Source organism: Scleropages formosus, chromosome 15 (assembly GCF_900964775.1).
Source record: "Scleropages formosus chromosome 15, fSclFor1.1, whole genome shotgun sequence".
Taxonomy (NCBI): domain Eukaryota; kingdom Metazoa; phylum Chordata; class Actinopteri; order Osteoglossiformes; family Osteoglossidae; genus Scleropages; species Scleropages formosus.
In genome coordinates this window covers 26,204,802-26,225,994 of record NC_041820.1, presented here as the reverse complement: position 1 = coordinate 26,225,994, position 21,193 = coordinate 26,204,802, and the positions used below count along the sequence as shown (strand labels likewise).

Here is a 21,193-nt window from a genome sequence, read left to right as displayed (position 1 = left end):
TTAGCACCCCTGGTCAGTCTCCTCTTACTTGTCTGGTACTCTAGAAGAACATGAATTATTATATTGCTGACGATAAACAATCTTGCAGATGTACGGCATTTGTTGGTAAAAATGTTTGGGCTACGTTTTAGAAACCATTCAGTTTATTTCATTCTGACTAATGAAGCTAAGAACTGCAAGGACTTTTTAAATCAGTACACCTATTTAATACGTCCATTAAATCGCTCCATAACGTCAGTTCCCATGTGAGGGGTTCAATTAGCATAATTTCTTATGGGAAAAAAAAAAAAATTCCAGACAAAGAAATGCCACCTAAAATTAAATAGAATACCCAGATAAAAGATATTTTTATGCACGACAAATTCCAACATATTTTAAAATCAAATTACTAAATTCACAGTTCCTTCATTAACATTAATGGAAGGATATTCGTGTTATTAACGGTGCTCGCAAGTTTTGAATAACTAACAGTTAGAAGTTTATATTTTCTCCTATTAGATTTCAAAGGACCCTGGTTAACATCTTGCTCCCGCTGTAGTACCCTTGAGCAAGGTACTCATCCTGAAATCACTGCAGTAAACTTTGACATCTTCTTTGGAATAAATGTAAATGTAAAAAGCTTCAGCTAAGATGAATGAAAAATTTTAATTGTATTTAAGCTGTGATTTGAGTCGTGATTTCGATTTTCTTTCATCAAGGTGCCTGACTGGTTGAGACTGTCAGTGTAATACAGAGGAGGTGTGTGTATTCGGTTTTTGTTACGGAAGAAGTGTGATCATGGAAACAAACTCTTTGAAGGAATATGTCTCCATCCATCCGCTGCATGAATGAAAAGAGGGGGTCTAACAACCACCGCTCCAACCCTACTGATACACCAGCAATCGTCGTTCCCACATCTATACGCTACATTTCTGTGTTCGAGACACCAACTGCGTACCTCGGTCCCAGATGTCTAATACAAGCGTCTGATGCAAATCGTACTGAATAAAATACAGGCAGTCCCCGGGTTACGAACGTCCGACTCACATACAACCCGTAGTATTGAACCACACCTTGCAAAGCCTATTATATTAAAAATCTGAGCTATACACAATGATTCGTAATAAACGGCGCTACTTTGCGACGTGCGTCAAAACATTGAGCGTCTACAGCAGTTCGTCGGCCCGTGAGCCAGAGGTAGGACAAATATTTCCATCTTTTCAGTCGCTAATTTTTTTGTTTTTACCCTCCTAACCAAGGCACCAAAGCGTAAATGTGATGCAAGTGATGGTGATGCAACAAAGAAAAGAAAAACGATCACGAGTGAAACTAAAGTGTAAATAATAAAGTGACTGGGAAAAGGTGAGACGCCAACAAACACTGGAAAAGCCAACGTTAAAGTTTCTTTAATGTTTTTTTTATACCCCCACACACATATTCTCTCTCTCCATTATAAATACTGGAGTAAAATTTATTATTACATTGCTATAGAAAAGATGTTTTAGTGTATCCGGAAGTATTTCTTTAATGTTTCTTTATGCAGAGAAAGGTCCACTATATAGACAAAGATTTGACCGACTGACGTTAGATACCCACCATACCTAACTGATCCGACTTAATAGAAATCTGACTTAAAGACAGACTTAGAAAGAAACTTGTTCATAATCCAAGGACTGCCTGTACTGAGTGAAATACCTCAAAAAGTTGGGAAAGTAAATGACCTCAGAGATGGAATCAACATTACCGTCCTATCTGGCGCTCCACGCTGCTGCCCTCCAAGACTGGCTAAAGAATCACCTGCTGCAGAAGACCATGTCCCTCTAAGTTATTAGAGCCAATTATAAGAGATGCTGCACAAAAGTAGAACACGTTGTCACTTTTCGTTCAGTACAAGTCACAGATCCGGTAAGGTTATGTAGCCAAGCTGACAATTTATTTGCCGTATTGTTTCTTTTGTGTTGAGAATTTGAAGGCTTACTCAACTTGTGCTTCATCTAATTCAGAAAGGTCTTTTACTACTATTAAGTATACATTTATTGTTCTGGAAAATTCCGCCCTGTATTTAATAAATAATGAAATAGCATCCTGCTTTGAACAGCCAGATTTCCTTAAACTGATGGACTGGAAGCACAACTGACCAAAGCACTGGTCCAAGATGATGTGGCCCTATGAAATTCTGAGGATCCATTACGATTGTGTCTCTGCACCAAGTTTCTTCTGTTCGGTACTTGAAACTCATTTAAAGATTGTGTTTCAACACCTATGGGGCAGCTGGCAGCATATTGGTTAGCACTGCTGTCTTCAAACCCAAAGGTTGCAGGTTTGAAACCCACCTCCAGCTGTATTATCCTTCACCAAAGTACTTACCCAAAATAACTCAGCTGCATAAAAATCCATTCATTTTCTTGCCAGCTTGTCCTACAAGGGTCGCGGTGGCAACAGGTGGAGCAGAGGGGCCCAGACGTCCCTGTCCCTCGCAACTTTCTCTAGCTCAACTCGGGAGATCCCCAGCCGCTCCCTCGCCACCTGGGAGATATAATCTCTCCAGCGGGTTCTGGGCCGATCTCGGGGTCTCGTCCCAGTTGGCCGGGCCTGGTATACATCCAAAGGGAGGCGCCCAGGGGGCATCCTTACCAGATGCCCGAACCACCTCAACTGACTCTTCTCAATGCAGAGGAGTAGCGGATCTACTCTGAGTTCATCCCGGATGGCTGAACTCCTCACCCTGTCTCAGAGAGCGAGACTGACCACCCTGCGGAGAAAACTCATTTCAGCCGCTTGTGTCCATGATCTTATTTTTTCAGTCATTACCCAGAGTTCATGACCATAGGTGAGGGTAGGAACGTAGACCGACAGGTAAATAGAGAGCCTTGCCTTATGGCTCAGCTCCCTCTTCACCACAGTCTGGTACAGCGACCGCATTACTGCTGCCACTACTCCTAGTCTCAAGCCGATCTCACACCCCCTTCTCCCCTCACTCGTGAACAAAACCCCAAGATACTTAAACTCCTCTACCTGGGGCAAATTCACTCCCCGTACCTGAAGGGGGCATGCCATCCTTTTCCGTGAGAGAACCATGAACTCAGACTTGGAGGTACTTATCCTCATACCAACCGCTTCACATTTGGCTGCAAACTGTTCCAGTGCATGTTGGAAGCAACTATGCGACGGCGCCAAAAGGACATCATCATCCGGAAAAAGTAGAGATGTCACCTTCCAACTCCAACACAGAATGCCTTCCTGGTCTCGACTGCGCCTTGATATCCTATCCATGAAGACCACAAACAGGAGTGGAGACAAGGCACAACCTTGGCGGAGTCCAACACCCACATTGAAGGGGCTTGACTTAATGCCGAGTATGTGGACATAGCTCTCGCTCCGTGTGTACAGAGACTGAATGGCCTGCAGTAGTGGCCCCGGCAGCCCATACTCCTGAAGCACCTCCCACAGAGTTTCTCGAGGAACATGGTCATAAACCTTCTCCAAGTCCACAAATCACATGTAGGCTGGATTAGAGAACTCCCATGCCCCCTCAATTATCTGTGAGAGGATCAAAAGCTGGTCCACTGATCCACAGCCAGGATGGAATCCACATTGTTCCTCTTCAATCCGAGGTCCAACTATCGGCCAGAACCTCCTTTCCAGCACCTTGGCATAGACTTTCCCAGGGAGGCTGAGAAGTGTGATACCCTGATAGTTGGCACACACTCTCCGGTCCCCTTTCTTAAAGATAGGGACCACCACCCCAGTTTGCTAATCCAAAGGCACTGTCCTGGAGGTCCATACAACATTGCAGAGGCGTGTCAGCCATGACAGCCCTACAACATCCAGGGACTTAAGCAGTTTCGGGCGACTCTCATCCGTCCCCGGTGCTTTGCCACTGCGGAGCTTTCCAACTACCTCAGTGACTTCCACCAGGGAAATGGACCCAGATACGACGGAAGCCTCTGGCCCTGACTCCTGAAAGGGGGGGCATCTCTCTTGAGTTTAGGAGTTCCTCAAAGTGCTCCTTCCACCTCCCGACAATGTCCTCAGAGTCAGAGTTTCTCCACCTTTGCTGAGCACAGCTTGAGCGAAGCTCCTTTGACCACTCCTGAGACACCAGATTGTTCTTCAGAACCTCTTTGAGGCCAACCAAAAGTCATTTTCCATGGCCTCTCCAAACTCCTCCTATGTCCTGGATTTTGCATCTGCAACCGCAGCCGCTGCCACCTTTTTTGCCTACCGGTACCTATCTTCTGAATCAAAAGTCCCCAGAGCCAACCAGGCCCTGAAGGCCTCATTCTTCAGTTTGACAGCTTCCCTCACCACCGGTGTCTACCAGCGGGTTCTTGGGTTGTCACCGTGACTGACACCTACAAGCTTTTGGCCACAACTGTGTCTGGCTGCTTCCACAAAGGAGGTTTTGAACAGGGTCCATTCAGACTCCATGCCCCCTACCTCCTCCAGGGCATGGAAGAAGTTCTCACGGAGGTAGGAGTTAAAATCATTCCAGACAGGATCCTCTGACAGTCATTCCCAGCACACCCTCACTATGTGCTTGGGTCTACTGGGTCTGTCCATCAGTTTTCTTCGCCATCTGATCCAGCTCACCACCAGATGGTGATCGGTTGACAGCTCAGCACGTCTCTTCACCCAAGTGTCCAGAACATGTGGCCTCAAGTCAGATGAAAAGACTACAAAGTCAATCACTGACCTTTGGCCCAAGGAACTCTGGTACCAAGTACACTTATGAGCATCCTTGTGTTCGAACATGGTCTTTGTTATGGACAAACCATGACTAGCACAGAAGCCCAATAATATTTAATCAATCGGGTTTAGATCGGGCAGCCATTCTTCCCAATCACCCTCCGTTAGATTTCTCAGTCATTGCCAATGTTAGCGCTAAAGTCCCCCAGCAGAATTATAGAGTATGTAGGTGAGGCCCTGTCCGGAACTCCACCCACCCTCTCCAAGAAGTTGAATACTCTGAACTGCTGTTTGGTGCATAAGCTCACACAAGTCAAAGTTTTCCTCTCTGCGACCCTAAGTCACATTGAGGCAATCCTCTCGTCCACCGAGAAAAACTCCAACTGTATGGCAACCAGCCAGGGCCTCGTGAGTATCCCCATACCTACCCGGCACTTCTCACCATGTGCAGCTCCTGAGTAGGAGAGGAAACACCCCCTATCGAGGAGTTTGGTTCCAGAGCCAACACTGTGAGTGGAAGTAAGTCCAACTATATCTAGTTGGTATTTCTCAACCTCCCGCACCAGTCCCGGCTCTTTCTGCCCCGGTTCCCCCCAGTGAGGTCACATTCCACGTTCCATGAGCCAGTTTCTGCCATGAGGGTCCGTGATGCCACGTGCTAGCCTGCCCCCTCCTGCTGCCTGAAATGCATTGAACCCGACCCTCACGTCGGACCTTGCAGGCGGTGGGCTCACACAACCTCCCCCCTGTTTTTGGGCTGAGCCCAACCAGGTTACGTGGGCTGCCCGGCCACCAGGTGCTCGCCTAGGAACACTATCCCCAGGCCAGGTTCCAGGGGTAGGTCCTGGTGACCCTATTCTGGGCAGGGTAAACGTTGTAATGTTTCCGCTTTTCATGCGGATTTTTTGATCGTGTTCAAAGTCTGAGCAGGAGATTGAGTTGGTCTCCAAGAAAAACGGTCTCATATAGGCTAAAATCACTGATGGGAGGGGTGTGACTGCATCCCACACACTGCTCTCCTCTGGTAGAAGCGACATATGCAGCTGGGTCTTTCGTGTGGACTACTCTAAAATTCTCTTCCAGCGTCGCCTTCACATATATATGTATTCATTTAGCAGATTCTTTTCTCCAAAGCAACGTACATATCACAGAAAACACAATGAGTGCATTACATCAACAGAAAGAGAGACTGAGATAGAGACAAGATTATAAAGAAGTTAGTTTACATTCTACCCTATGAACCAATGTACATCACATGAGTAGCTACGTGAAGGTTTATCCGTTGTTCAGCAGTTATAATCACAAAGTTACAGAGCGTGAACATTTATACATTGACATGCACTTAAGAGATCACAGCAGAAGTGGCTGTGGAACAGGCGAGTTTTAAGACCCTTCTTAAACGTAGAGAAGGATTCAGCAGTTCTGAGTGAGAGGGAGAGGTCATTCCGCCACATCGGAAACAGAACCAAAAAACCTTTTTGCTTTTGGATGTTTTGTGTGGGACCACGAAACGGGCAGAGGTGGAGGAGTGTAACAGTCTGGTTAAGGTGTAACAAATGCTCGTGTTTTTTTTTTTTTTTTTTTTCTCCTCTTTCCCCCGAGGAGAAGATCCATTGATGGTTCTGTAGGCCATAAGCAGAGCCTGGAATTTTATCCAGGCAGCTACAGGAACCCAAATGTAGAGAAACAAGGAGGAGGGGAGATACATGGGAACATTTTGGTAGGTCAAAGAACTCGTGCAGCAACATTTTGTATCAACTGTAGAGGCTGGGCAGCAGAGACCAGAAGACCAGACAGGACAGAGGTGCTGTAGTCCAGACAGGATAACACCATGGGCTGGACAAATAGTTGCGCAGAGTCTATTAGATGGGGCAGATCCTGCAGATTTTATGCAGTATGTATCTGCATTTCCAGGATGCAGCTTTGATGTGCTGAGAGAAAGGAACTTCAGTCAATAATCACTCCCAGACTCTTAGCTAAGGAGGCAGGCAAAATGAGTGAGTTGTGTAGTTTGATAAGGAGTTCATGACAGGAAGACAGGCCAGCTGAGAGGTGAAGGGTATCTGTTTTGGACAGGTTGCGTTGTAGGTGGTGATCAGACATCCATGCAGAGATGTCCAACAGGCAGGCAGCGATGCATGAGGAAATGTATGCAGCTCCCGGTGGAAAGGAGAGGAAGAGCTGGGTATCATCAGCGTAGCAGTGGTATTTGAACCCATGGAAAGCAATGACAGGGCCCAGGGAAGAGGTGTAGATTGAGGAAGAGTAGGGGGCCCAGTACCGAGCCCTGCGGGACACCAGCTGAGAGAGGCTGAAGGGATGATCGGGAGCCCCACCGGACAACTTGGTAGGATCTGCCTGATAGAACTCTAACTATGTCAAGGCTGTTCCTTTGACGCCAAGATCACACAGTCATTTGTGAGATATGAGCATTCACTTTGAGAGCTCAAAGTCATGATTTCATTTAATACCTCTGTTTCAGTTGTATTTATGCAGACCAAAATTGGATTTCCACCCCTCCTGACAGTTCAGTGACATGAGACCAACATCATCAAGCAATCTTCTTCTCAGTTATAGTTTGCTTCTCTCTCAACCTCCATGAGCCCTTTGCTCGTTTCACCTTTCACAATCTCAGTGATCATGGTCCATTTTGGACTGTCCAAACCATGTCCACTTATTCATTGAGTGTGAATTCATTTGGATGGTTTTCATTGATTTCCATTGTCTTTGCTGTTCAACTTTGTGCATTGATAGTTGAATTAATACCTGACACAGATAATCATACATAATAAATGCTCATAAATAGAACAAATATAAGTGTATGGTACATTTTTTACTTTAACGTAAATGGGTGTCAATTTTACGGCTCAGGAACACATTTTTACCTTTGAAACTAACAAACTGAGAATTCAGCTTACAAAGGGTCCCTCAAGAATTAATTACCATTGTAAGGTGGGGGGGGACTGGCAAACTTTTCTCTTCTATTTGCTTCTTCGCCCATGAGGTGTAGAAATAGGATCTCACCCTAAAAACTACCAAGCTTTTCCAAACTCACACGCTCCTTAGTAACTTTGTCATGTTACCAGTGGTTTCAGGTGCAGATGAACCAACTGAGTGGTGCCCAGTACCTGCTAACATCCGTTTGGTTTGGCTTGGGGATTAGGAAGGCGTCCTGGAGGCGCAAGTGGTACTTGGACAGCAGGCTCAGAGCCAGCGGCGTGCTCATCGGCGCCGGGTTCAGGAGCTCCACGGACAGAGGCTGCAGAGGAGGGCAGCCAGGCTTGTCGTCACCAGCACGGGTGAGCACGGGGCACGGGTGTTTCATACTGCACTCAGCATCCACGATCAAGGTGAACAGTCTCGGTTACTGATGTCCCAAAAACAGAATCCTGGAAAAGACCTCAAACCAAAGCAAGCGTCACGAGCAGCCTTGCTCAGTGGGGTATCTTCTGGAAACATAGAATTTCTTAATTTCAGGAAAATATAATCCACAGCCTTTGTACGACACCATATGCGAAAGTACATAAAAAATGTCCTATGTTTGATATTATGCATTTGTCCCCTTAATTCCACCAAGCTGAAGCAGCGATGGACGGGAATGGGAATCACCCAGCTCGCCTGGTCAAAAGGCACGCGGAGAGGGATATCTTCTGGGAGAATTTTCAGGGGGAGAGCATAATCCTCGAAGACCTTTTGAGGCCGAATACCGAGTGCCCTGGCAGGAAGGAGGTGGACACCGCTGAGGTGAAACCATGCAGTTTGTTTGACCCTGAGAAAGGTAGCAGTGGACACTTTTGCCACTCGAAAATGAACTCGCTTGATGATGGGGGCACAGGAGATAGCGATCCACACCCCAAGACCAAAACCAAAGCCCTGGAGAGACCAGTGCCCTGGATGCTGGACTGGGAGGAGAGTAAGCAGAGACAGAGTCCCAGAGAGAGCAGTGTCTTGGACAAGCTGCCGAGACACGAGGTCTTCTCACAAGCAGAGAGGACACCCTGGGCCGCAAATGGGACCTTATTTGCTGGGAACGAGTGTGAATTTGGTCCCAGGGTAACAGAAGGCAAGACACAACGTGATCGCCCAAACAGAACGAGGCCAGAAGCTGTTCCCTCCTTTGAGAACCAACTGTTCCTTCAACAATGAGGATGAACAAGGCAAACAGTTTTGCTTTATATGCTTCATAAATAAGTTACATTCACTAATATTTCAAGTTAGCATATTTATAAACCTTTGAATCGGTATATTTAAAAAAAAAATGAGTTTTACACAGTTAATTATTAACACAGCTTATCATGAAATGGTACAGCAAGAAATTTATAGTTTACAGCTTAGTGGTTTGGTCCAGTGCCTTAGGGTTCAACTCTTCAGTACTCTCAATAGACACTTGATGGAAAACGCTCTATAAGAATACCTACCATGTTCATGGGTAAATAATTGAGTTGTTTTGGATAAAGGCATCAACTTTAATACTACTACACTGCTTTTTAAGTGATGTCATATTCAGAAAACTGCGACAAATCCGACCACCAACGTGACCTGTACACCATATGTTAAAAACATGGGTGGTATTGATTTGTCATCCTGTTGATATTAAAGTCTCAAGTATTTGCACTATTTTCACAACTGTACTAATGAAACCAGAACACTTTCCTTCCAACAAAAGCCAAGATGTTGCTGTGCTGAAATTAATCTGATCTTCCATTTCGATTTACCAATAGCACACAGGTTCAAAACACATAAAGAGCATCACCCAGGCATGTATTTTGTCCTCGGTGGAGAATGGTGTCCCATTAGGTCTGGACAGAGAAAAGATTTTGGTTCACATCCTGGGAGGGGGGGGGAACCGTACAAAAGATATGCAGCCTGAACTCAATTACACTCAATACACACAGCTGCTTCTATTACCATGATAATAGCTTTATTTTGTAGGTGTCCCCCTGAATCGCTGTTCCTCTGCTCTTCATAATTCATCATTCTTCCCTTGCAAGTTCAGAGCAAGCTCATTAGTGAGGCAATGACTGAATAAATAAGAGCACTTTGGCAGGAGCTCCATGTCAATGTAGGGCGCCATCTAGAGGTGACAACAGTACTGCAGGTGCACAAACATCAGCATCGCTCCTTTTCCTCTCACACAGTACAGCAGTAAAATAAGTTTCCACTTCAACAATATGAATCTGAGCAACTGCAATGAACACAAACAAGGAAAACAAAACTCAGTGTGCCTGAAAATTGTGACGAAGTAGTTTTAGCCACATTTAGGGTCACTTATTGTATTATTACCGCAAACACTACAATTTACTTCAACCAGATGTCCAAAACAAATATCTGATTTTTAAATTAAAAGTACGTCGACAGAATTCTGGTGACAAATTTTGTTTAAAGAAACATTACTGAATGTATCTGTGTGGGAGGTTATTACCTTGTACAGTTTTGAGGTCCTTGTATTTGAAAGGCTTACAGAGCCATGGCTGTGAAAATATAACTAGAATGAACATAAAATCCATTCTTCCCAGGCTGGGTCTTAACTGCATAAGTATCAATGGGGTTAACATTATGTGCACATCTTGGTACGAAACTACTTGTCCAGGCCATGGTGATATCTCGCCTGGACTACAGCGGCCCTCTCCCATCTGGCCTTCTGGTCTCTGCCATCAAACCTCTACAGTTGATACAAAATACTGCTGCAGGAGTTGCGTTTGACCCGCTGAAGCATTCCCACGTATCTCCCCTCCTCGTTTCTCTACATTGGCTTCCTGTAGTTGCTCGAGTCAAATTCAACACTCCAGTAATGGCCTACAAAACCATCAATAGAACTGCTCTCCCACATCTGTAAAACCTGATCTTTCGCCGAACCCCAACCAGACTGCGACGCTCTTCCACCTCCGCCCGCTCGGTGGTCCCACACACAAAACATCCAAAATCAAAGCAAACAGGTTTTCAGTTCTGGCTTCAATGTGGTAGAACAACCTCCCCCTTTCACTCAGAACTGCTGAATCCTGCCCACATTTAATAAGGCTCTCAAGACTCATCTTTCAGACTAACTTCTCAAATCCTGTAAATTGTCGAAAAAACACGGACACGTTTGTTATATTCAATAAGGCTTAATCGTTTAATAATGAAAAGCCGATACGCACCTACTCATGTGAAGCATACTGGTGCATATGGTGGAATGTGACAAATTAATGGTACTCAAAAAACACGTCTCTATGCAAGTCTCTGTCTGTTCATACAATGCATTTTTTGTATTGTTCTCTGACATGTAGGTTGCTTTGCAGAAAACCGTCTACTAAATGAACAAGTGTATTACACGTCACTAAGAGAACATATCCGGAGTGAGACGATCAGAGAGAAATCCGGCGTGAGGGACGTCATCAACGAGTACGAGAAGCAAAAGTTGAGATGGGCCGGACACGTTGCTCGGTTCACCGACAATCGGTGGACTCGCGCAATTGTCGAGTGGTATCCGCGTGAGCGGAAAAGGCCACTCGGAAGGCCTCCAAAACGATGGATTGACGACATAAGAAAAACGTTTGGAGCTACGTGGATGAGGAAGGCGCGATCCAGAGAGGAATGGGAAGCGTGCTGTGACCAGCGGAGTCGATTCGACGCCCGATAGTCTGGTCGGTCAAGACAATCAAGACAATTACACGCTACATTCATTGAGCAGCATTGGTTGCAGATTTTACTCCATCCTTCTGCACAACACAACTTTTTGAGCTCAGAATCATGTTACCGCTCATGTTTGATGAAAAATGTATCAGGAGATCAAGGAGCTGGGCAAAAAGTTTTCATTCAGGGTAAAGTAAGCACCATGTCAGGAAAAATCAATTACCAATTTTTGTCCACTTAAAGATGCATGGAAAGTGATTCTGAAAAAGAACTCAACCAACAGGACTTATAGAGGAAGAGGTTAAAGATATGTAATGATAATTTTCCAATTCTTCTGCTCAAATGAAACACAGAAAACCTTATTATACTTAACAAGTGCAAAATCTGCTCAGGATATCAGAATGGTTTCATAAAGGAGCGACAAGTGTGTTGGGGGGTGTCAAACAAGGCTATAAAAATTTCTGAATGACTTGACATTTTGAATTTCGAAAGAGGAGAACTCTCCCCTACAGTATTGCCGAAACTGCTCTGGGAGGCCCTCCATCAAAGCGCACCACCAACCTTCCATCTGAAAACCTGAGCAGAACTTCAGAGTCAATGTTGCATCAAGAAGAACAGAGTCCTTGACGATAAGCAACATAACAGGATTGAGGTTCCTGAGAACAAGTGATTGCAAAAACCAGCTGTAGGAGGTGGGGCTGCAGAGCTGACACACCAGGGCCATCAGCGGAGAAATCAGGGCTTAACCCTTCAGCAAGAGGAAAAAACCCACTCTAGAGTCCAGCACCAACCAACAGTCCTCACTCACACTCCCAAAACAAACGAACAACACCTCGATCAACAAGCAAAACAGAGAACCTAATTCTGCGTCTCCAACGTTATGTACCGTATGTTCTGGATGCAGGGAACTCGCAGTGCCCCCTTGTCCAGTGTGAGGGCATCACAAGGCGTGCTCCCTCTACTCCATGGGCTTCAACGCATTGCAGCAGCACCTTAACCGACTGCTTCGAACGCATCTGACACGGGAAGCAAATTCTGGGCAGAAGAAAAGCTGAGGAACATCAAGTTTTCAGAGGTGAACCAGGACTAATCGCTGGCGTCCATCACAAACAAGGCCGGGACTTCCTTAAAGACTTCAGCTTCATCTCCGAAAGCTCAGAGACCACCGGCACAAAGAACACATACTGCGGACCACAGCAAACCCGGGTGCTTCTCTGAAGCTCTAACTGGAACAGCGCCAGCTGTGAGATGCACTTCCCCTGCTGCTCCTTCTCCAGCTGGAGACACTGAGGCACAACAGATGAAGGGTGTAACTCAAAAGCGATCAGATGGGGAGCAAGACTGCAAGACAAGACTCTCCAGTACCAATCAGTACCAACCCACGTTCAGAGCATCTGGGAAGTATAAGTGAGCTTCTTCGTGAGAAACTCTTAGCCTCACCTAGCTGGGGCCGGGAGGAGAACAAAAACACCGATCTATATCTGACAGTATGATCTGTGCATCTGCTGGTGGTGCCCCCTACTGGAAGTCAGGAGGAGTACAATTGGCTTCAATAGGAAAGGGGGAACAAATGAGGCATGAATCACACATTACACACATTCACACACACCACTAGGCGTGAAATAAAGTGCAACGAGGAAATGAAAAACTGTCCAAAAGTAGCCATGAATTGGAAACCTTTTTTCTACTTTATTTCCCAAAATGAGGATGCATTTGAAATGCAAGGTGAGTCTTTTTTTTCAGTTCTTTATATACTTAAAATGTTTTCAAGGCAGACTGTTCACTTTCACTGCAAAGGTACACAATTTGCCGAAAATAGAAGGGGTAAACTTTGGTTATCAGAAGTGGTAGAAGGCGTTGGACTAGGTGGGGGGGGAAGAGAGATAGAAAGGATCTGTGGTGTCAAACAAACGCCGATGATTTCAGAGTCACGGTTTCATGAGGATGAGTTTCAGACAACCTGCCATTCAGCCCTTTCTGCTCTGAAAGGTCACGGGGGGTCAAACCAATCTTTGCGCTTCATTTTGAAGAGTTGGGGTACTAGTAATACCAATTTTAAAAGAAATTTCAATTTGACTATTTAACAGAGGGAAATTTCTCAAGGAAACTTCCGCAATGAAAAATAAGATAAAAAAAAAAAATCAACCCTGAATGTGAGAAAATTAATCCCCCAAAATGATTTCTTCACACACGCGACTGAGGGAAAACTAGTCTCTTGGTATCAATAGTCAGAAGCTGGGTAACATTTTGCGACTTTCCATTCACAGGCCATAAACGGCTCATTTCAACAACTCTCCGACCGCAGCCATCCGAAGGGACTTTTAAAAATATATGCTCTTCTATATAGTTTCTCTTTGCTTACATGAAACAATGTGCGCGAATGCGCGTTTGTGTCCATGTAACTCCGTCGAGTGCAGATCACAGAACCGGCAGCACGAATCCCACGTGAAACAGCACCATTCTACAATGTTCCCGCCACATGAAAAGGAATGCACGCATGCGCGCAACAGCCTGCATCCCTATATAAACATCACACGGTAAAATACATCTTCTGTTTCAGTGTAAGGAGGGTCTGGGAGAAATGCGAGAAAAATAGATTTCGGAAATATCCGTTTCTGCTGCCACTTTTTGTCTTTTTCACCTCGCACGCTAATTTTGGTGCGCTCTCATTTTTGATCATAAAAAAAAAATAGTCCAATGAGGTCCATCGTCCTCGTCGTCGTCTTTTGGACGGACGGGTTTGATGCGCGGCTAGTCTGCGCGGCCAAGGTGGACGAACTCGTGGAGGCGCCAGGCGCCACGTAGACAGGGAGCTTGTCGCAAACACAACCCTGCCTGCAAACGAGAGTCACAAGGGGCATCTGCATAACCCTCAGAAACAAGGGTGAGCATTAGTCAATAACCTCCCATACATTCTTCACCTCTTCTTTATTCGGTTCCTAGTTTTCTCTTTTAAACTTGTGACGTTTGTCGTGCGTCCGACAATCCTGGTCTCTATGTTCACTCCGTGTGGAGAAGCTCATTTGCCACACCGTTGTCCAGGCGGGAGTCGCAGGACTTGGAGGAGCAGTGAGCTACTGGGGGTGGGGAGGGGGGACACAGAGGGCTCCAGGGTGCTACTAGCGAAGCCACAGTTTGAGCCGCAGGGCATCCACCCCATTCAAATAGTAGCGGAAGAGCCGCTTGTCCCTCACAAAGCCCAGGTTCTCGTACAGCTTCAGGGCCGATTTATTGGTGATCTCCGTCTCCAGCACCACCTTGGGGAGACAGACCGGGAAGAAAGCGACACGAGCATCAATGAACCAAGGCAAGGGAGAACACACAGCTACCTGGCGGCAACCTGCCCTAATTGGGGGAGCCTGCCTGTAATCTGTCACAAAGACATGCGGCACAGCGCACAACCTCGGATGTGACGCCAGCGACGTTCTCCAGACGGCCCCTACCTCATCGCAGTCCCCGTCCACCATGGCGTAGATGGCCTTCTTCACCAGATTAGTACCTGAAACACAAGGCGAGAATCCCAGGTCAAAGGAAAGCAAGCACGGGTCTTTTAGGAGCAAAACAATCATTTCACAGTGCAAACATTAGTTACATTTATTCATTTAGCAAATGCTTTTGTCCAAAGCAACGTACATCTCAGATATGTCCCATTTGAGGGTTCCTGAGTACCGTGTGCTTTGTCCTTTCACTTGGGACGTCTTGACCGGCGCCGTGCATATCACACGCAGCTGGCCCACTCACCAATGCCTTTCCGGCGAAATTTGGAGTCCACGGCAAGCATGGCGATGTAGCCCCGGCGGAACATCTTCTTGTGCACGTCCAGCTTGCACACGATCGCCCCCACACACTCTCGCTGCACCACTGCCTGGACAGAGAGAGACCGCATCCCAGTGAGACCCTTACAAACAATGGTTGACCAAGAGGGCTGAGAAAGTGCTTGCCGAAGGTCTTCTAACCTAATCCAAACCAGCAGCCAGGCTTACACTGCGTGTGTGGACACTGACATCTAAGGATTCAAACAGAGGACCTGCGTCCACACACTTCAGATCTTGCTCGAGTTTGAGGTTCTCGGCCGATTCCAACCTGACCCTGGCGCAGCAGGGCGAAAGTCGGAGAAATAGCACCGAAACTCGCTCAGAGAAGCAAAGGAGATCTTCAGCTACCTTTGCACGCACGCACCGCCCGTGTCCTGAGCACGCGTTTCAAATGGAAGACGCATAAGTCCTAGCGGCACAGGAATTCCGGGGATGGCGGAGGAAGGTCAGCAGCGCCCAACACACGTTGCTCAATGGATCGTCACAAAACAGACGCACAACCAGACACCGTGTGTCAGGCCTCGCCGCGCCAGGACCAGCGTCAACTCGAGGGAGCGTTATATACAGATAGCACCCAATACACGACAGAAAACCGTGGATTTCATGCTTGAGTCACAAGCGCTGGCTGATCCTTCACCCCAACAACGCAGGAGCACAGTCACGTTTTTCAGCAAAAGAGCTGAATAACTCGTGAGTAGAACACAAACACAGGTGAAGACAGATTTCGGCTTTCTGAAAATAATCAACGTGCAACAGGAAAGATCCTCGATAAATCCTTTATAAAAGCCATTTCCCATAGCAATGACAAGTGTCATTGGGACAACTGTGGGATAGGTCCCCAGGTAGAAAGACGGATCTCTGGTAGCTGGACGTCAAGGGCTACTCTGGAGTGTCTACATCAGACACCAAATGCATAGGATTTCAACGATGAACTCGAGCACAAAGTAGGTAAGTACTAACATCATTATTAGAGATGAGTGCCAGAAGAGCGGAGGAGCCACACCAGACCAAGTGTGACTTATCAGCACAGCACCTTAAACTGTGTTCTTTACGGGTCAGACCATAACCCATGTGCCTGGTGTTACACTACGGTAAACAGATTAACAGCGCAACGTAGCAGCTGTAGATTCCTAGAGAATGACGGTAAGAATCTTGCCAGGGCAAAAATAAATACATGCCGCAGGATCGGCTTACAATACTCTGCTGGCCACAAGCAAACGCCCCGATCGTGGCGCGTTCGCTGCCAGGGACCGGAGAGGTGTAGTGCAGTGAAAGCGAGGGGGACACAACCAGCTGGACACACAGGGAACTGAGACATCAGAATAAAAGAACTGCTGCCTGTTACACAAGAGGTAGTCCAGTTAGAACAGGTTCATTTAACGCCTAATAAGTGGAAAGGGACACGGGCTGTCAGTGGATCAGTGAGGTCAGTACTGTCACATGGTGTAGCACAGGACAGTGTGGACTCACCAGTCCCACTTAGAGTCAATGGACAAAGTTACAGCAGAAAGGAGATCAATGGACAGTGTCACAGTACAACAGGGAGTCAATGGACAGTGTCACAGCTAAAAAGGGTTCAATGGAGAGTGCTGCAGTGCCAGAGGCAGTTAATGGACAATGACAAAGCAAAAAAAGGGCTCAACGGACAGTGTCACGGTGCCACAGAGCGTCAGACAGTGTCACAGTGCCAGAGGCATTTAATGGACAGTGTCGCAGTGCCAGACAGTCAATTGATAGGGTTGCACTGAAAAGGGTCTCAATGGACAGTGAAAGAGAGTCAAAGGACAGTGTCGCAGTGCCACAGATCAGTGAACAGTGTCACAGCGCAACAGGGACTCAGTGGACAGTGTTGGAGAGCCACAGGTATTAAATGGACAGTGCCAGACAGTCAATTGATAATGTTGCACTGAAAAGGGGCGCCATTGGACGGTGCCGCTGCGCCCCGGGACGTCATTGGACGGTGTCAGTCAATGGACAGCATCACAATGCCACGGTGGTCAATGGACAGCACCGCAGAAGGTCAATGGAGAGAGTCACAGTGGCACAGAGTGCCAATGGACAGTCACACACAGTGTCACCGTAAAAAGGGGCTCAACGGACAGCGCCGCATAGTGTCAGCGGACAGTGTCACACAGCGTCACAGGAGTCCCCCCCCCGCACGACGTTCTACGTACCAGGAAGCAGAGCTGCGGCCAGTTGTGGATGAAGTACCGGTACGTGTAGATGGAGTAGGGCTCCGACAGGTCCTTGGTTATCAGCCTCATGATGTCCGGCATCTGCAGCTCCGACTCGTACCTCACGTACTGGACGTGCTGCTCGTCGTTGGGCTCCGGATGCTGCTCCTCCCCCGGAGCGCTGTTCAGGTGCAGCCGCTCCATCTCCCTCGCCACCTCACCGCACTGGACCGAAGCCGATGCGTTTCCTGCGGCCGCCGCCTCCACTCGAGGCCGCTGCGCGCCGCCGGGGCCTGTCGTCGCGAGCTCCACCAGCGCCGCCTCCGCGGGCTCAACGTCGTCGTCGGGCTCCGCGCTGCTCTCCAGCGGGCGGCCCTCATTCTTCCTGCCCGAGGTGCGGCTCGTCGTCGTGCCGCCGTGCTCCTGTCGTGAGTGGATATGGTTCGAACACGCCGGGCCGTCCTCCGGCCCCGGGACACAACCGTCCTCCAGCGGCGGCGGCGCTCTCCGGCCTTCCGGGGGTCTGTGAAGCGGGTGGTGCAGGTGGCTGAGGCCGCAGCCGCGGCGGTGGCCGGAGAGGAGGCCGTCCTCGGCGGAGTCGATCAAGCCGTTGAGCTGCTGCTGCTGCTGGGTCTGCGCGGAGAAATGGGCGGCGGACAGGTGCGAGCACACATGGTTCGCCCCTCTGCCCTCAGCGCCGGCCGAGCGCTGCCCCGTCCCGGGAGAGTTGAGCTCTACTCGCCCGCAGCCGCGCTCTTCCGCACCCGCGGGCAGAGCGCACCCGCCCCCGGGGAAGGAAACACTCTCGGCCGGGGATCCGGGCAGCGCGTTAGGCCCAGGCGGCACTTCAGCCATACCACTTCATTCAGCGAAAAGTGTTTTTTAAAAAAACGGGAGCCGGGAAGTCCTCGAAAGGACAGGCGCTCGAAGTCGGACACAGACCGGCGTTACGATGACCAGGTACCGGGATCTCGATCGCGTGTCTCCCTCGCTCTTCGGCCAACAGACAGTCCTTGCTCGTCGCTGCCGGAAAGCGCGGATACCACAGTGCGGGAGGGCCGGACGGAGGGGCACTTTACGACACTCGGGAGAAAAAGATAGACGCTTTACGACCCCTTCCTATCAACGCGCCGCCGTTGGCCGATGACGTCATTACGTCCGCCCCCGCGTAGGCTGGTCTGCACGAGCGCAAATAGTCGCCCGGCTGGAGATTGAGGACATTGCAGCGTTAATTCTGTGAAGTCGTGCGGATATTCAGTTTTCCGCTCTGAAGTTCATTTCAACAGCCGCTTTTCCAAAGTAATTTAAATCACACTCTGAAATACTTCCTCGGCAGTATTTACAGCGCATAAAATATGTTCTGTGAGAGAATTAATTTAAACACATCGTCTTAGTTGTAACAAAGTGTACAAATTCTTATTTGCACGATAATCACGGTAATGGAAGTTACCATAATGTAAATGTATGTGCCAGGAAATGTTGAGGCATTAGTTGTGTTTAGGAGTGAGTTATAGAAGACACCCATGTGTTCTTCATTCATGCCTTACTGAGATACTTGTGTTTACCGGGGTAAAAGGCAGCCTAACACAGTGGTCACGTGACATTTGTGAGTTGCACATTTCCAGATCAGGATGAATCAGCTGTACAAGAGTATCTTAAGGTGAGGTACACGGGGCTGTTGCGGTAGGGACACTAGAGGGGACCGGACTCAAGGGAAAGAGCACAGCTCATCTGGGAGAAGTAACGATGGGGCAGCAGACGATGGTGATGATGATCCTGAGATGATCGGTGATGTTCAGTGAGGTCAGGGGTAGCTCACATGCTGTCCTGCTACCGCTGATCTTCACCGATATTCTCTTTCATTCTGACTTCCAGACAGTAATCATTTTCAAGGCAGTTCCTCATGGCAGGTGAACAACTTCCATGACCTTAGATAAGAGGCTTCTGGAACAGATACTGTACAAACCCTGTAGTTGAGTGTGAAGGTGATTAAATGCTCTGCAGCAACATCGTGCCACACAAATGATAGGAAACAACGATCAGGTGGCTTGACTGGACTTAAACGGTAATTTTTCTCCTTTTGTATGTGGTAGGTCATAAAGGACAGCTGGTGACATAGTGGTTAGATTTACTGCCTTTGGACCCAAAGATCACAGGTTTAATTCCCATCTCCGGCGGTAGTAGCCTTGATCAAGGTATTACTCTATAATGCTTCAGTGAAAGTTATCTAGCTGTGTAAATAATTGCAAGTACCTTAACAATGTAAGTTGCTTTGGAGAAAAATGTCAGCTAAATGAGTAAATGTAAATACCATTGTGTATTTAAGGAGGTACAGGTGTGCATGTTTGAATCATGTTACCTTTCATTTATGGTGTGGTAACATTTGTACAGTTTACATTGAAAATCGTTAAAATGTTTGATGCAATTATCCTGGTATTGAATAGACAGAATACACACACACAGAGAGTCTGAACCACTTGTCCCATATGGGGTCGCGGGGAGCCGGAGCCTAACCCGGCAACACAGGACACAAGGCTGGAGGGGGAGGGGACACACCCAGGACAGGACGCCAGTCCGTCACAAGGCACCCCAAACGGGACTCGACCCCCAGACCCACCGGAGAGCAGAACTCGGCCCAACCCGCTGCACCACCACGCCCCCCTAGACAGAATGCAAAGTTAGTTATTTAGTCCATCAAGATCACCTTAAGAATAACTGGTGTGGTGACACTTGTATATAGCATTCCCGCTGCAGCGGTATAAACATAACTGCAAAATCTGTACATAAATAGACCATTTTCAAGAAGAAAATAGGAGAGGCAACAATAGTTTGTTTCTGAACAACAGACCTTTCGTGGCTTTAAATCATTTTCAAATCAGTTTCCGTAGAACACACAGCAGTAGTACCCTAATGGACTGGCAACTTGTGATCCAGTCCAACAAACTCCTGCTTTGACCACACCTGGTTCCCACTGAGGAGCTGCTCTGCACCCAGTGTGCTTTCATTATAGACACATGGCGTTTCCCTGTAATTAATTCCTTTTCTCCACAGCTAGGAAGAGAGGTCAACATAAATGTGCCCCTGACCCTTGAGTATCCATCAGTTGAGGGTGGCATGGTGGCGCAGCAAGTCGTGCTCCTGCCTCACAATGCCTAGGCGGGCCAAGAAAAGATGGGTTCAATCTCTGCTCAATCTGTCCAGAGTTTGCCTATTCTCCCTGCGTTTTTGTGGGTTTCCTCCCACGCTCCAAACACCTGTTTCAGGTGAGCAGGTGTTGATAAATTGTCTATAGCCCCAACCATTTGTGATATTTCAGTTTTTTTTTTTATTTTTAATACATTTTCATAAATTTCTAAATTCCTGATTCCACTTGGTCATTATGGGGTATTTAGTGTACATTGAGGGAAAAAAATAATTTAAACAATTTCAGCATAAGGCTGCAACATAAAAAATGGGGGGAAAAGTGAAGAGGTCTGAATACTTTCTATATGCACCCTTCTGAATTACTCTGTGTGTATATTTCCCCATAACCATCTGTGATTTCCATGTTTCCCTAGACCCCTACAACAGCTGTCTGAACAGGAATTGAGCATCAGGAGGGACTGAAATGAGCTTTTTAAGTGTGCTACAGGTCAGCGAGTGTGAAAGTAAGCCGGCACAATCAGACATGGTAAAGCAAACTAAAAGCAGTCCACTTACTGCGGCTTATTTCATTCACAATGAAGCATCTGCTAACCAAACAGCAGCCAGTGACTGCATGGATTCTGAGAGGCAGTCTTATGACACAGTGTTCAAAAAGTGTCACTTTTCCAGCTCAGTTCACACACCCATACACATACACACATGGCTCATTAAAGGCAAGTGCAAAAAGCAGACAGAAGGGGAAGAATGCTGTCTCCCATCCTGAGCTGACGCATAAAGGGA

The 21,193-nt window shown here is 47.4% G+C and overlaps 1 protein-coding gene across 1 annotated transcript; it reads right to left on the bottom strand.

Moving 5' to 3' along the window:
* Positions 1 to 12,224: 12,224 nt before the first annotated feature.
* naa30 (N-alpha-acetyltransferase 30, NatC catalytic subunit) lies at positions 12,225 to 18,340 on the bottom strand. Its single transcript, XM_018764127.2, has 4 exons — positions 17,270 to 18,340; positions 15,022 to 15,145; positions 14,724 to 14,779; positions 12,225 to 14,537 (listed from the first exon to the last, which is right to left on the bottom strand). Exons 1-4 carry the CDS (start codon positions 18,122 to 18,124, stop codon positions 14,400 to 14,402), a joined length of 1,173 nt encoding a protein of 390 aa, XP_018619643.2. The 5' UTR covers positions 18,125 to 18,340; the 3' UTR covers positions 12,225 to 14,399.
* Between the last annotated feature and the right edge of the window lie 2,853 nt (positions 18,341 to 21,193).

Coding starts and splice junctions, on each gene's coding strand:
- naa30 (XM_018764127.2), bottom strand. CDS start 18,124: ATGGCTGAAGTGCCGCCTGGGCCTAACGCGCTGCCCGGATCCCCGGCC. Junction 15,146..17,269: donor GGCCGCAGCTCTGCTTCCTG/GTACGTAGAACG, acceptor CTCTCTGTCCAG/GCAGTGGTGCAGCGAGAGTG. Junction 14,780..15,021: donor ATTTCGCCGGAAAGGCATTG/GTGAGTGGGCCA, acceptor CTTGTGTTTCAG/GTACTAATCTGGTGAAGAAG.